The following is a 14,208-nucleotide window of genomic DNA, read 5'->3' as shown; positions in this document are numbered from 1 at the left end:
ATATCCTTAAGATAAACAACAAAGGCATAAAGTATGTGTGTATATGTACTCGTAGCACCGGGTCTACGTCAGACCCTCTGGCCCACGTCTGTCAAAGAGGTTGGTATGTATTGTTTAACATAGCTCTAGACTTAGTGTCGGACATGCCCATGTTCAAGGAGCACCTAAAGTTAGAAGTGGGCAGAAGTAGAGACAGTTGTACAATAGCATATCCATAACTGTGACAGCATGTTCCTTTATGTTTTTTAGCTGAAATACAGAATACAGTATTTATACCCACAACAGCAGCTGCTGAATCTGTTTAATCTACCCAGTCAATGGGTTTTTATTACGGTTCCAGCAACAGATCCATTTCATTCACAGTGACAGTTCAACACATTTACATTTCCTTACACTATTTCCTCACATACATATGCACTATATACCAGAGAATGGGTATATACGGTTGGGTAAATACATGTTAAAACAGCAAACATCCTAAATCATATTGCATTGCATCTGCTAGCAGTTGTTTCTGCAATGATGTGGAGTAAAAAATAATAAAAATAAAAGGCTAACAAAGATTGAAGAAGTTACATTTTGAGGATATTTTATACCACTTATTTATTTCTGGATTTGTTTAGATCAAAATAAAAACAACTACAAATTATAATGAGCTATTACGATGCACAGTCAGTTTCACATTTCCATTAAAAACACACGTGTGGAGATGGAGAAATGTCAGTGAGTGAGCGTGTACAGTACGAGCAGTACCTGAGGTCAAGTTTCTTTAAATGGCTGGTAACAATGTTTGGTACAGTTTTTGGTCAAGGTGCATGTACATCTCATCAGTATCTTCACAGCATGTCTGTGACTGCTCTCCTAACACAAACACCAACAGCTATTCTTCTGTCTGAAGTTTGTTCACGTCCTCCATATTCTCAGCAGGTTGAGGCATTGCGTTTCTGGCACTTGTCCTGCGGTTTCGCCTTGGACGGTGCTCCGAGAACCAGTTGGAGACGGTCATGGCGAGGCGGAGGAAACCCAGGCTGATGCAGTGGACCTCTGAGGTGATGGGGATGTCAGAGAACAGGGCATGGTCCCGGCACATGAGGACACTGCTGCATTCGAAATCTTTGACAATGTTGAGGATCTCCTGGCGCTCTGCTTGCCGCATCATCCCCCGTATGTTCAGCAGGGTGGAGACGTGCTTCTTCCTGTGGGGAGGAAGGATATGAGGAGGAGGATGAGGGGAAGGGAGGTAAAATGGGTGTTAATGGAATTTGGGTCTGTTTGGTGTCGCCAAAGGCTGTCATGACTTTGAGTAACAGTCACATCTCTCTGAGTCATAGTCTGTCTCTGGGAAATAACAGAGGATTTGGTATCCCTTTCCAAAAAGGCTCATTTAATAAGTTTACAAAAATGAAACTATAATAATGCTCAGAAAATCATTCCCTGATGCTTTAAGGATTGGCTACGAGGCAGTAATAAGAACAACTTCGTACACAGTTACACTTTTACATATACTTACATATACAATACAATACAATTTTGTATCTTTTTTATTATTATGAAAAAATATTATTCTTTTTCATAATAATATTTTATTTTATTCATTTGTCATTCTTTTTTCTAACCCTTATTTTTCACACCAGTCATTCGGCACAGCTTCAGAAGTTGCCACGGTGCATTCCTCTACATATTACTGACAAATAAACCTTTGAACCTTTGAATCCTTGTTTGTGAAGAAAATCCCTTTGACTTGTGTTTATACTCTGTTTTGTAATAACGTATTTATAAATGTTGGTAATACTGGCTGTATCACCTTTTAATAAGCCACCAAGACTGCAGGTATGACTTATACTGTATAGTTTGTTTGTTTTTTAAGATAATTAATGAAATCTCTATTTGTTCATTTTGATTAACTAACACTGTGCTAGCTAAGAAGATTAAACAAATGTCAAATGGAAGATTTTTTTTCTCAATCTGGGAGAAGGTCTTTTTTGTTGCTTATAATAATCTACAAAACATTAGTAAATAAACCATTATTTCCAATAAATGAACCCCATATAAAGGGCGTCTTACTATCAAGTAGCACCAGTGGGCTTTGGTTTTTGACAAGTCAACACTTGGCATTTAGATACATGACTAAATAAGGAGGAAAGACTGGAAGGAGGCTGGAAGGACTGACATGTATTCCCATGCGTAAGGCACAGTCATGTGTCTATGAATGGACTCGTTCAGTGAAGCACCCAGAAAACTCCAGGAAGGCCGGCAGACTTTGATCTCCTAAAATACCAGCAGGGGATGCCATGCAGTAAACAAAAGGGGTGATTCAAGCAGTGAGTTAGCATGTCTCCAGGTCTGAACTACTGTGTTTTGCTCTCCTCTTCCACACCTCTCTCTCTTTGATTCCATGTGTGGCACCAGTCTGTCTCCTGCAGCGTGGCAGGAACAGGAAGTACTCGGCAGCAGCTTCCTGTCTGCTCCGCGGAGGGTTATGCGTCACATGCGGCTGTAGGTTGCCAACCGTCACCTGAGTCTTAATCTGTGCACAAACAGCCCGGGCGGCTGGGTCCCCCCGAGGCCTCTCAGCCTCATCCATTCTCAAAACAGACCCGCGCTCTTCTCCAAAAATAGCAAAGTTAATGTAGATATGTTTCCGTGCTCCTTTTCCTTGTTTTGATCCATTGTGAAAAAAACAAAACATACATACTCTTACATTTTCTCTGCTTTGGCTAAGTGCCAAAAACAGCACTCTGAATGTGTAGTAGTAAGCACAAAAGCATATAAGACCTTTGGTGGTATAGAGCAGACAGATCTGTTTTTGTGGATGCTTCCTGGTCGCAACAGAAACGTTTCAACACAGTTCATTTGTTAAAAACTCTCACCGTATATCTGGAAACTCTTTCACCAGGACGGCCACCTCCATCTGGATGGAGGGAGTGTCCTCCAAGAGAATGATGTCAGCCAGGTGACAGATGACGCTGTCCAACCAGGACGAGCTTGATTCCTGAAGAACAGACAAAACAAAGACAATTTAATTATCATGCAACAAGTAAAGTATTTATTACCATTAAAAAACATGGAATCGATATTTACGACTGGCTTCCTTTTAAAAATTTGTTGTGTTATCGCTGTTTATCCAAATGGCTTCTTCTTCGTATTAAACCTGTGTTTTGAAGAAGAGCCAGAACTGGCAGAAGAAACAGATTAATACCTTTAAAGCCAGAGGCCAAACATTTAAGTGATTTACTGAGTGAATAACAGAACTCCACCTCTGTTTTTCTAGGTCCTGTTTTTCCTTCAAACACTCAGGAAAACGAAGGCAGAATTCCTTGGCTTGGCATTCACTAAAAATAACAGCGTCTGTTTTAGACAGCCATTAAAAACTAATCTCTCTCCACCCCTCCCCAGCCCAAGTTCCCAGTTTCCACAGACACTTCATCTCACTCCTCGGTGAAAAAAGGCCATCAAGGCCGTCCCAGAGCCACATCAAAGCCGGCCAGCTGACAGGAACAGGAAGTTCCTTCTGAACACAGCGGCTTCCTGTTGTCAGCCGAGGTGACGGACACTTGTTTGAACTCACACACATAAAGGGGGCAAATGCCACACTGACAGGCCTAGTTGTTTTACACCCTCTTCCCCCCCGTGGCAAGTGCTAACGTAAGCCTGGTTCATCCATCTCCATCTCACTGACGGCAGCCATTTTTCAGAGATCACTCCTGTATCAACACTGTCTGAGTTATTCCTGACCTAGGAAGTTCGAGGGTCAGGTTCCATTCACAGCCACCAGGCTCTGTGTTCCCCTCGCCAGCTCTGCTCACTGTTTTGAACAATCAGCATTTTGTGATTATTTATTATAGTCAGGGTCTCCTGAAAAGTAATTTGTTGTGTCTTGGATGCAGTACGTGTCCTGTGCAGGCTAAGTCGGTTTTAAATGTATCCTGTCCTCTTTAACGACACAGTCCGATTCATTTAAAAGAATAAAGACCAGACTCACCAGATCTTTAAAGAGTCCTTTCAGCTGTTTGGCCTCATCTTGCAGACGGAAAGCCATCCTCTTCCTCATCTTGGAGGATGTGCAGATGACCCGTCCCCGCATGATGGCTCGGACATACTCCACCAGGACTCGCCGGTGCACCTCACCCACCAGCGTCTGTCAGTCATTCATAACATTCATCACTGATTGGCCGCATATGACCGTCAAGCAAATACTGTATTTGATTTAAACATATTACACACAGACTCTGTTTGATCACACAGGTGTTACCTGATATGGTGGAGCGTCCATCCTTCTGAACCTCTTGAAGTGCTGTTTAATGCTGGCTTCAATGGCCTCAAAGGCCTCTGTGTTATTCAGCCATTTTCTCTTTATCAGTTTGTCGAAGAAAGGCTGGAACAACAGACCAAGATCTAGTTAACAGAGTACACAAACACAGTACATTTACTCAAGTAGGGGAAACTGGGGACGGTTGCAAGAAGTCTTATTCCAATCAGAAACATGCTGGAGTGCTAACACTCATATTGCATAGGCTCAGTTAGACCTTCCTCCCACCAGGAAGAGGTAAACTTGGTTTAGAAGTATGAAAGTGGGTTTTTTTTTATGATCTGTGTTTTTTTCAAACTGTCCTGACATTTTGAATGAATTAATCAAACCTTACTTGGGTTGAATCATTGTTTTGTTTACTTCTAAGTGTCATGCTGAAGGTCAGTGTGACTAGCTAGCACATGTTGTTCTGTCATGGCTGATAAGGTGAGGACAGTCTCCAAGCTAATCAGCCAAATCAAAACAGGCCACACAACAGTATGTTTCAACAATTTTAATTCAACATAGGGCAAAATGTTGAAAATTTGACTAATTTTGTCCTATAGCACAATAAATGCAACAATAATTATTCATTTTAATGCATAAAAAATACAAACAAGTTATTTTGGGAATTATTTTGTTAGTCTCTTATAATATAGCTCCCCGTTCTGTTCATGAGAAGCAATAAAATAAATAAATTATGCCTATTTTGGCTCAAGGTAGGCGTATGTTCTCAGTGACTGTTCTTTGATAAATATTATTGAATCAATAAATAATACCATATTTTTTGTAAACAATGCATATTTTAAGAACACTATGATTATTGAGACAAAATGAAAAAAGTCCATTTGTAAAATTCTTATGTATTTTCAATATTTTACAACCATTCCTGATCCGTGTTGCAACTGTCCCCAGGGGATGAGGTCAGTTGCAACATCTGAATTCTTCCATTCAAATAAATATTGTGAATGATATGTCATATGTAATTATCTTTGAGTGGCATGGGAAAGTAGCAGACAGATGTAAGTTTATTATATAAAAGTTTGGTTGGTCCAGTCCAAATAGTTTCTGAGTAACTGAGAGAAATGCAAAAAGTGTTGCAAACGTCCCCAGTATCAAGTGCAATTTTGAGGTACTTCTTCTATACTTGAGTATTTCCATTTTTTAAACTTTATATTTCTGCTCCACCACCTGTCTGAGGGAAATATTGTACTTTTTACTGCACCACATTTATCTGATATCTGTAGCAACTACTATCATGATCTTATCATCCTAAGCTGCTAACTTCATTTTCCTGTGGTATGTAACTGTGTTGTAGTGGTTGGTTGTGTAGGCGGATTTACCATGAAAGCAAGCGATTATTGGCTGTGTTGAATGTTGCTAATAGATTAGCCTTTTGCTCATGGCTGCAGCTGTGCTGCTTGTGTTGCGTGTGTGTACGAACACACAGGAAACGTGTTCTTTTTTTCTAGATTTCTGCCTCCCCCAGGTTTAAGTGCATTCAGTACAATTTGCCAATAAAACTCCTTTACTTTTACTTATGTAAAAATTGAATGCAGAACATTTCCTCTCTTTTCGCAGTGCCTCTGTTCTTTTTTGGAGTGATCGTATTTTGCCACCTATACTGGAGTATGTGCAAACATTGTAGAAGTGTTGCTTTCACTTCAGTAAAAGACCTGAAGATTTCAGGAATCTGATTATTGTTTAAGTCATGAAATTTGAGGAACTTTACTAATGGGTGAACTTGATTTATGTACAATGTTTTATAATGAGTAGTAACAAATTAAGTGCATCTCTATCATGGTTGTGAGCAGTTCTCATGAGCCCTGCTGTGCAAACCTGTCTGATTGTCTTTTACAATGTTCAACCAGGAACAGACAAAAATGTTGTCAGGCGATGGAAGTTCTTCATGTACAATCATACTTGTCCATCGTATAAGGGTCTTGTTAAAGGGAAACAAGCATTAAGGACCCGCTAATGTCGTACTCACCCTGATGTGCTCAAACAGTCGGTCAGTGAGCACCTTGACTGACTGGTTGACGATCCTGTCCAGGGAGGAGTTGGCCCTCGGCCCTGACTCCTCGCTGCCCTGTGGGTCACACTGCCTGCAGCGCTCCACAAAGGATCTACAGGACACAGAGGAGATGGAGTTCCACTTTCAGCAAATTCCTGCAATGCTTCCTCCAAAAAATAAAAAATAAAAAGGAAAGACTGACAATGTTCAGCATAATTGTTTGCTTACCTGAGAGGGGGGCAGCAGTTGACCAGAGCTATGGTCCTGGAAACATATCCGTCCCCTCGGTCTCCGAATTCTGCCTGAGTCTCATGAAACATCTCCACCTTCCTCTGGAAACTGAACATGTGGAGGTTTTATGAGAACCTCCTGAATACTAATAGAATATAATAAAAACACCGGGGCTCGTCTGAAAAGCATTTTTTTTTTCCATATAGAGACCAATATTCCAACATCAGTATTACTCTACTTTATACCTGCTGTAGTGTATTTTGTTTTTGCCAACTGCAAATCAGAATTAAAACTTTCACAAAGTTTGGTTATAACCCAACTTTCCCTGACTTTATTCCTTTGTGGTAGCATGTACTCACTTATAGAGAAAGTCAGCCAATCCTGTGAGACTACAGCGAGCCACTCTTGCCCCTAGAAACTGGTTCACAGATGTGGATCTGTCCAAATCCACCTTTAACCTCTGGAGTTGGCAAAAGATGTGAGTGATGAGAAAACAGTAAATCACTTTAAAGTCCAGATTTCTTTTCACAGTAAAAGTGATGAGTGACAGTGTACCTGGATGACAGAACGTGCCAGGTGTGACTGATACTCCTCAATGTGCAGAGACTGGGCCCATCGCCTCTCCTCTTCATCCAGAACCTGCATAAGCTCTGTTGTCACCTTCTCCTGGAAATCACAGCAAAAAATTGAAATGTGTCTGCTATCCAGATTTTCTAAGAATCAGACATGCAAAAGTAAAATTTCTTACCCTGACAATACTGATGCAGTCTTGTTCCAGCCTGTCCACGGTGTCTTGCGGCAGAATGGCTTCCAGAGGGGAGTAGTTGATAGGTGATATTGTGCCAATGGTTCCTAGAACATCCCTGGTGGAAATGATGAATCGTTACTGAACCGGTTCAGCTTTCAGATTCGTGATAGAAGATTGATATGTCATTATTACATTGGAGTTCCCAGGTTCACAGTCTATAAGGTTACCCTACCTGTTATAGATGTTGTAGAACCAGTCCAGTAGTGAGTAGACGTCTGTGATCTGCAGCGGGCCGCTGGTAATAGTCCGCAGACGTTTGGCCACGGCTCGATGGTAACTTTCCACATACACCTGGAAGGCAGCAAACTCCTCCGGGTAAATGGATACAGCATTCCTCCGTGCTGCATCAAGGTCATCCACCATCCGGCTCCTCAGGCGCTCCAGGTACGAGGCCAGCTGGCCTGCCTGGGTATCCACCTGATGTGGCAGGCTCCAGTCTGCGGCCTCCGCCACAGCCTGCCTCCACTTCATCTTCAGTCGACGGGGACGATGGCTGGGCTGGACCTGCGGGCCCTCTCGCTCTGGCTTGGTCTCCTCTCTCAGGGCCCAGGCAGCATCAGCATGATCCTCCTGTTGGATCACCAGCACCACCAGCCCAAGGTTGGGACCGGCGCTGGGCTGACGGAGGGACTCCCGCACTACATCCCACATTTCCTTCTGCAGCGCCTCATACAGGAGCTCCACATCCTTAGCCTTCCGCCGGCTCGAGTCCAGAGTTGCGTTGGAGCTGAGGGAGTCATCGATGGACGAGGATGATAATGGGATCATGGCGGGAGGGGTGCTGGGACAGAGCGTAGGGGTAAGGGTGGGAGTTGTCGGGGTAGGCAGGAGAGACAGAAGCTCACACTCCCGCTCCAACTCCTGAATGTGTGTGTCGGCCAGGAGGAGGTCCCTGTGGTTGACCAGCTGTAGGATCTCCAGTACTGTGGGGATCAGGAAGAGAAAAAGAAGTTTTATGTTTATTTGCAACATTCATAAAACGTTTTTATGATCACTGAGTAGCTGTGCGTGTGTCTGACTGACAGATTGGCTTATTTGTTGCTCATTCTGCACACTTCTATTCCGAGCCAGGTTCCCTGCGGAGTCTGTGAACAGTAGCTTGGTTGAATATCTATCTAGAGGAACCTGGGGTAGGAGGATGTGTGCTCATTTCCTGATTTCACAGTCCACTGGTGATTGAACCCAGTGACTCAGGGATCTGGGGACCTCTCAGCCTCATCAGAGAGTTGACTAGTACTGCGAGGACGTATACAGCTGAAGCTTGACCAGTAAGAGAAAAGTTCTCCAATATAAGAGAGACTACTCCTAAAAGAAAGACTCCTCTAGGTCACTTGATACTTAAATATGAGTTTGTGATCAGGATCTAGATGTTTTTCCACCTCGACTATTACCTGAGAGTGGCTCTCTAGTTTTGACCACCGGCTCCTCCTCCACTGTTTCCTCCTCAGCCTCTTGGGAGGCCTTGTCTGACATGGATTCCCTCTTCAGCATGCCCAGATTGACCATCCTGAGGAAGGAGGGCCGTCTGGAAGCCTCCACCTCATTGCCTGCGCTCAGGTCCCCACAGGGCAGGCTTTCTCTGCGCTCCTCCTTACGTCGACCTGTGAAACTGCACAACATCCAAAGCGGCAAGAAAGAACATGAACAAGTTTGAATAAGAAGATAAAAAACTTATACATACACATATATAAGCATATATGAATGGGAAAGACATACAGTATATGAGGTTTGTGTTGTACTGTTTTGTGTGACCAGTAGCAGCTATAGCTGGAATGCTACACATTCACACATCTGCTAAACAGTGCTGCTGCTGCTGCTGCTGCTGAGCATTATGGCCTCAGTTAAAAATAGAGCCATTCACTAAGCACAGCCAGTACACAACATGTCACAGAAAAACAAAAGAGGTTCCGTAGATCAACAAGTTGCTATGGCATATTACATAACTCCTCAGGAAATAAGCACACTATATGCTGTACTGTTACTGACCGGCAAATGTAGCAAGCGGTTTGCCCTTTCTCACCCTCTTCTCTGGGACTCAGGGAACCACACTCTGAGGCCTCAGCTGTTCAGGAAGGGATTGTCTGATTTCTAACAGTTTTCTTTGAAAGTTACGTAACTGAATTTTTTTTTTTTACCATATTTTTTGTAGGGAATCCTTTTGATTTTATTTGACATTAACATTATGGGATGTTTTTTTTTCTGTTTATTTTTTAGATATTATCTTGCTGTTAATTCCTGAAAATGTGTAAGTATCAATATTTAAGTTAATAGATAAATGTTTTATCTGTATCACATAATTTCATTTTGTTTCATTTGATGGATGCATTGTTGCAGAGCATTTCTTTCTATTGCACCATTCTTCTATAAATATGTAAAACTGCTTTTAATTTTTTCTCTTTTTCCCTTTTTGAACAAAAAAGGGAAAAGTGGTTCTTTGGGTTTATACAATATATACTGTACAATAATTCTTTTTTTTTTTCTTCTGTTAGAAATCAAAACAACAGCTAGAATCAGATTTCAAGATTGCATCTCCTTCCTCCCCACCCCTCCTCACCGGAGCAGGGTCATAATTCCCTCTGAGCTTCTGCGTAGTCCTTTCCTTTTCTCCCTCTCTGGGGGGAGTGTGTTTGAGTCTCCAGGGCTGTAGTGGGGAGAGTTGTTCCCCCATACGTTGCGTCCCGATATGCGAAGCCCCTTCCCCAGTTTTCCAAGGGTTTTGAGGGGCGACACTCCACAGATCCGTTCCAGGGTCCCTCTGAGGGGTTTCCCTTTAGGGTTCCCCGCCCCGTGCCTCTCTGCGTTCACCTCATTTTCCTCCTCCTCTCCATCACGGGACGACCTGAGCTGGAGGTTTCCCCTGACCGTCCCCATGATGAGGCCCACATCACCACCGTTCCTCTCGTCCTCGTCCAGGTCTACATCGTCAAAGGGGTTCAGACTCTTGTTCAGATCCTTGAGGTCATTGAGTTCCTTCAGATCATTTAGATCGTTCAAGTCCCTGAGGTCCAGGTCCAGCCGGGGCAGAATCAGTTCCCCGTTGACTCTGGGGAACTCGTGGCAGCTCTTGGACCTTCCCGGGAGTTTCTTCAGAATGGGCATGGTTGCAATTTAGATTTAGAAAACAACTGCAAAACAAGAAGAATGTGTAAGAGTTTGTCAAAGTGTTCAAGGAATCAACAGTTTTAGAAAGGTCTGATTATGAGATCAACTTTAGAATGAATTACTTTTTTTGACATTTACTCAAACACTGTCCGGTGCGTAATTCAGACTGAGGTAAAACACAACTCACAGGTCTGCTGTGAGAATTGCTAACCAGGACATGTTGAAAAACACATGATAAATCTCTATAACCATGACTCTGTCCTTTCAGGGCATACAGGAAGTTGGCAATGTGTGACTGATAATTGAACCTATGAAATGTGGAAAACAATTTTTCCTTTTTTTTCTGGTGGTAAATCAGCGACCAGACAGTTTATATAACCAGAATCAAAAACATCCTCTCACATGCTGGTTATGTAATGCACTTCACTAAGCAAATAGAAAATATGTTTTCAAAATATTGCTGCATTTTGATGTGCTCCACTGCAGACTTGTATAAATATTACACCATTCAGAAACAAATAATTATGTGGAGTGGGTCAGGAGAGGCTGACCTGCAGCTGGATGAGCAAAACCAGCATGTGGGTGACAGCAGAGTGATATATATGAATTATATATATATATATAAGATTCACACTTTTATACAGTTTTCTGATCATCCATCTCTTTGATTTTTAACATGACCTGGAAGTTTTATTGTAAGTTCCTTAATTTGAATGTAAGGTCCAGGTTCAGAGGTTTATTTTTCTGTCTGCTGATCATTTGGAGATTTGGTCGAATATTAAAATCATATGAGTGATTTTGTCATAATTATAACTGTAGTTTAGTGTAAAGCACAACTAAATACTGTCATATACACAAAAAACCTTGTCCTACCAGATATAATGTCTGAGAATTGGCAGTTTTATTATTTCTTTTAGAATAGACAGTGTATCCGAAAAAGCTTCCTGGTTAAATAATAAACAAAAAGGTTAATTAGTTAATCATTTGTAAGAACTAAGGTGCTAAAATATAGGAATGTTCATTTCTTAATTGAACCTCCTGTTGTTTTCTATAACTTACTTTACTGTAACTGGGTTTACACTCTGCTAAAGTATCAGGGGAGCTGATTCATATTTTGCTCTATGTCCGGAGCCAGTTTTCTGTTCTGGAGTTGAGTCTGACAACATCAAGGAAAGGTTCAAATCTACAGCCCTGGTTCCGGTGAAACTGACAGACAGCTTCAGCAGTAAGACAAATTCCATTCAGTCTTACTTTTGAAATTCCATCTTATTGTCACTATCCTTCCTGTTCAGATTAGCACGGAAACACAGTCAGAGGAAACACAAAGAGGCATTTTTATAATAAAAAAGACTGTAACCTTGGATGACAGCCAATTTATTTGGATTGTCAGACTGTTGAAGCCTCATGAGCTTTATCTGGACCTTCGAATGCATTTTTGCACCAGGGTTGTGGATTTTATCTCTTCTGATCAAAACTTATTAGAAAGGGATCTTTTCCCAGCCAGCATGGCGAGGCGGAACAATTACAGCAATTAAAAACTGTTTCAGTGTACACACTGGCCTGTGAGTTTTGTTTTAAGAAAGACTTCAGTGTGAATCCGTCCTTTAACACAGTTTGACATACTCTATGTCATCATAGTCATCACCAGAAGAAGAAGCGTTTTGAAAGAAGAAAAACCCAAAAGTGTTTAAAACCCCTGTATTCAAAGATCTTTCAACAACATTTTTCCTTTTTCACACACAATATTCATAACATATAGCTTCAGTGTATTTTGGAAATAATGAGTGCATATATTTATATTTAAATAACTTTAGTGCCTTGTTGAAAAATGTTAATTTTATCATTTACAGAGTCGGATGTAAACGTATTGATATTGAATTTAAGCCCTTTTTGCACCATTCACACTCATTTTCTCAGTCCAGTGCTCCTCTCTCAGCACTGTAGTGACACATGCACATGAAGCTCAGTGTTGTAACCAAAGTCACCTGCAGATTTTTTAGTGGATTTAAAATGACAATCAGATCACAAGCTGAAATCATGGTTACAATCAATGTGTTGGAGAGACTGGTCTAAACTGTAAGGCTGAAAATGACGCTCATCATCACACGGGATCGTAAAAGCTGGTCTTTTCTTAAAGGAACTTTGGTGTGAAGCAGATTTCTAATGTATAAAGTCCATAATGGTGGTACTTTCTACAACTCCGTTTAAAATGATAATTATTAAGTGTGAAGCATCTATGAAATCTAACAAAGAGGATCTCTTACATTACACAGTGCTGCATGTGGGTAAAGAAAGCATAAACTCATATTAACCATTTTTCCATCTTACATGCAATTGGTTTTTGTATGCCTGCGTAATTCTATTTTTTTTTTTTAAATGTCTTAACTTGTTCTTCAAACCTTGTGCGTGGCGCTGAAGCAACTTGATAACCTTTGATAAGCTAAGCCTTTCTACTGTTTATCAGCCTCTCACAAGAGTGGAGGACAGGAAAACACTTGGCTGCAAATGGCTGTGAAGGAGTTTACGACTTTGAAGCAAAACATTTTCTTGAGAGAACAATAGGTGATATACGGATGGCAGACATCACTAAAGGGTCTTCATCAGCATTTCTAACAAGTCAGCCCCCAGTAAGGTCAGATACGGTCTGAAGTCAAACCAGGAGTCACTAAACTGGGAGTTTTCAAATGTGTTACAAGATCAATCAGTGCACAACACAAACAGCAGGTTCTTACAAACTCTTTCAGTGGAAATAACAAATGTCAAGTACACAACAAATGGATGGGCACCAATTATTGATTGTGTAGCAATTAGAAAAACAATGTCCAAATACAATAACCTCAGCAGAGAAACACAATAATATGAACACTGTTATCTGTCAGGTTAACTACAGCAAGCATAAAGGAACAAAATCAGCTCCCTCACCAGAAACACAGGAGAATGAAAATCCAAACTTAAACACTGTCTGCGAGTGCAGAGGATGAGACTTACCTGATGAGATTGCCTTGCAGTGTTTTAGCACAATGTCATCCTGGAGTGTGCTGGCTGTGCGGGCTGCCAGGCTGTGAAGTGTGTGCATGTGTGTGTGTGACTGATGAGTGTGAGAGCGTGTCTGAAAGTACTCGGCGACTCAAGAGAGCAATGTGGCTGCCTGTGGTTTCCTGACGGGCTCTATTGTGGTGGAAGGTGATATGTTTTCCTGAGGAAAGGCCCGTCCCGTCCTTTCTCCCCCTCCTACGCCACTGACCCTCCGCCCCCCCCCCCCCCCCCCCCCCCTCCCCGTCCCCCCGTCCCCAACACCCCCACACCCGCACCCCAGGGACCTTTCTAATTACACCAATTGCATTAACTGTACAGTGAAGGAAGATGGAGTTGGAGTTGCGCTCCCCTGCAGTGTTTTATGTTTTTTTATCTGCTCTACACACTGTGTTCGCGTTCATGTGTGTTTGTGCGTGCGTGTGCATCGTGCCCTGACTGAGTCCTATTAGAGGTAGATAATGAACTTGAGGATGATTCAGTGTCAGTGGCCTTGAGTCCAAATTCCATTCATACACCATCTGCAGTGTAGTTTTCCTCAGCGGAAGACTTAGAGTGGACAGACCTGAACTATAGTGACACTCCGCACTGCTGCTGCCGCATTGCTTTTGGTTGAATGCAGTACTTCGAGGTCACTATAGCCATTGCATAGCTAAGGTTGAATGATATATGAGAGAAGCGTGTGCACGTGCGTGTGAGTGCGTGTGCGTGCATATGGCTCTGATTTGTTTT

General features: G+C 42.0%; 1 protein-coding gene across 1 annotated transcript; it reads right to left on the bottom strand.

The window, feature by feature from the left end:
- Window positions 1-296: 296 nt before the first annotated feature.
- Window positions 297-13,639, bottom strand: exoc3l2a (exocyst complex component 3-like 2a). The gene is made up of 13 exons (XM_056398336.1): window positions 13,432-13,639; window positions 9,896-10,466; window positions 8,733-8,950; window positions 7,514-8,264; window positions 7,282-7,396; window positions 7,089-7,199; window positions 6,893-6,993; window positions 6,531-6,641; window positions 6,279-6,414; window positions 4,253-4,375; window positions 3,983-4,138; window positions 2,871-2,992; window positions 297-1,196 (listed from the first exon to the last, which is right to left on the bottom strand). Exons 2-13 carry the CDS (start codon window positions 10,438-10,440, stop codon window positions 881-883), a joined length of 2,805 nt encoding a protein of 934 aa, XP_056254311.1. The 5' UTR covers window positions 10,441-10,466; window positions 13,432-13,639; the 3' UTR covers window positions 297-880.
- Between the last annotated feature and the right edge of the window lie 569 nt (window positions 13,640-14,208).

Source organism: Seriola aureovittata, chromosome 15, assembly GCF_021018895.1.
Source record: "Seriola aureovittata isolate HTS-2021-v1 ecotype China chromosome 15, ASM2101889v1, whole genome shotgun sequence".
NCBI lineage: Eukaryota > Metazoa > Chordata > Actinopteri > Carangiformes > Carangidae > Seriola > Seriola aureovittata.
Note: the sequence above shows the minus strand (reverse complement) of the source record. Positions and strands in the feature narration are given on the sequence as shown.

Bases quoted from the DNA above. Each gene is read 5' to 3' on its own strand.
- exoc3l2a (XM_056398336.1), bottom strand. From the start codon at position 10,440: ATGCCCATTCTGAAGAAACTCCCGGGAAGGTCCAAGAGCTGCCACGAG. The intron at 8,951-9,895 runs GTGAGGAGGGGT...GATGTTGTGCAG, and splicing joins GGAATTATGACCCTGCTCCG to TTTCACAGGTCGACGTAAGG. The intron at 7,200-7,281 runs GTAAGAAATTTT...TGTGATTTCCAG, and splicing joins ACTGCATCAGTATTGTCAGG to GAGAAGGTGACAACAGAGCT.